Consider the following 1167-nt stretch of genomic DNA (forward strand, 5'->3'; position numbering starts at 1 on the left):
ATGAAAGGAACAAATGCTAGCCCTCCGGCAGGTTTCATCTTACTGGGCTTTTCTGACCAGCCCCACCTGGAGATGGTTCTCCTTCCTGTCGTCTCTATCATATACATTCTGACACTGATAGGGAACACAGCGATCATACTGGTCTCGTACTTTAACCCCAAACTCCACACACCCATGTATTTCTTCCTCTCCAATCTCTCCATCCTGGACCTCTGTTTCACCACCAGTATTGTCCCACAAATGCTTTGGAATCTCAAGGGGCCTGACAAGACCATTAGCTACACTGGTTGTGTGATCCAGCTATATGTTGCTTTGGGGCTGGGGTCCACGGAGTGTGTCCTGCTGACTGTTATGGCCTATGACCGCTTCAACGCTATCTGTCGACCCCTCCACTATGGAGTGATCATGCACCCAAAGCTTCTCCAGCAACTAGCAGCTCTGGCCTGGATCAGTGGCTTTGTGGGGTCCACGGTTCAGACCATCCTTGTTTTCCAGTTGCCTCTCTGCAGCCATCACATGGTGGATGATTTCATGTGCGAGGAGCCTGCGCTGATTAAGATTGCCTGTGTGAACACAACCTTCCTGGAAAATGAGCTCTCCATAGCTTGTGTCCTCTATGTGGTGATACCTCTGGGGCTTATTCTGGTCTCCTATGGCTGCATTGTTAGGAGTGTGCTGAGGATAAAATCTGTTGAAGGCAGGAAGAAAGCATTTGGGACTTGTGGGTCCCACCTAATTGTTGTGGTTTTGTTTTTCGGGACTCTAACTTCCATTTACATTCAACCCAAGAGCAAATACACACAGAATTACAGTAAATTCCTCACCCTCTTCTACACTGTAGTGACACCCTCACTTAATCCTTTGATCTACACCTTGAGAAACAAAGAAGCTAAGTGGGCGCTAAGAAGGTTGCTGGGAAGAGACCCAAGTTAAGGAGAAATGTGAAATATCTACATACAATCCCTCAGATATTAAGGACTTTTAGCATCATCTAATTTTGGTTTTTCCTTTTGTTTGTAAAGATCACAGCTAAATCTCCTGAATAAAATGGTATGGAATTTTCTTTCAATGACATCCTGAAGCTGCCTACTGTAAATCCTTCTCATATTCCTTTCCAGAAATGTTATGTCTCTTTTTTCTTTTGGCTGTTTTCTAAAGATTCTATGA

The 1167-nt window shown here is 44.8% G+C and overlaps 1 protein-coding gene across 1 annotated transcript; it reads left to right on the forward strand.

The window, feature by feature from the left end:
* On the forward strand, nucleotides 1-933 carry LOC129543414 (olfactory receptor 2G3-like). The gene has a single exon (XM_055406515.2). It carries the CDS (start codon nucleotides 1-3, stop codon nucleotides 931-933), a length of 933 nt encoding a protein of 310 aa, XP_055262490.2.
* Nucleotides 934-1167: the final 234 nt, after the last annotated feature.

The sequence above is a fragment of the Moschus berezovskii genome, chromosome 23 (assembly GCF_049115385.1).
Source record: "Moschus berezovskii isolate FMDL1 chromosome 23, NW_MosBer_1.0, whole genome shotgun sequence".
Taxonomy (NCBI): Eukaryota; Metazoa; Chordata; class Mammalia; order Artiodactyla; family Moschidae; genus Moschus; species Moschus berezovskii.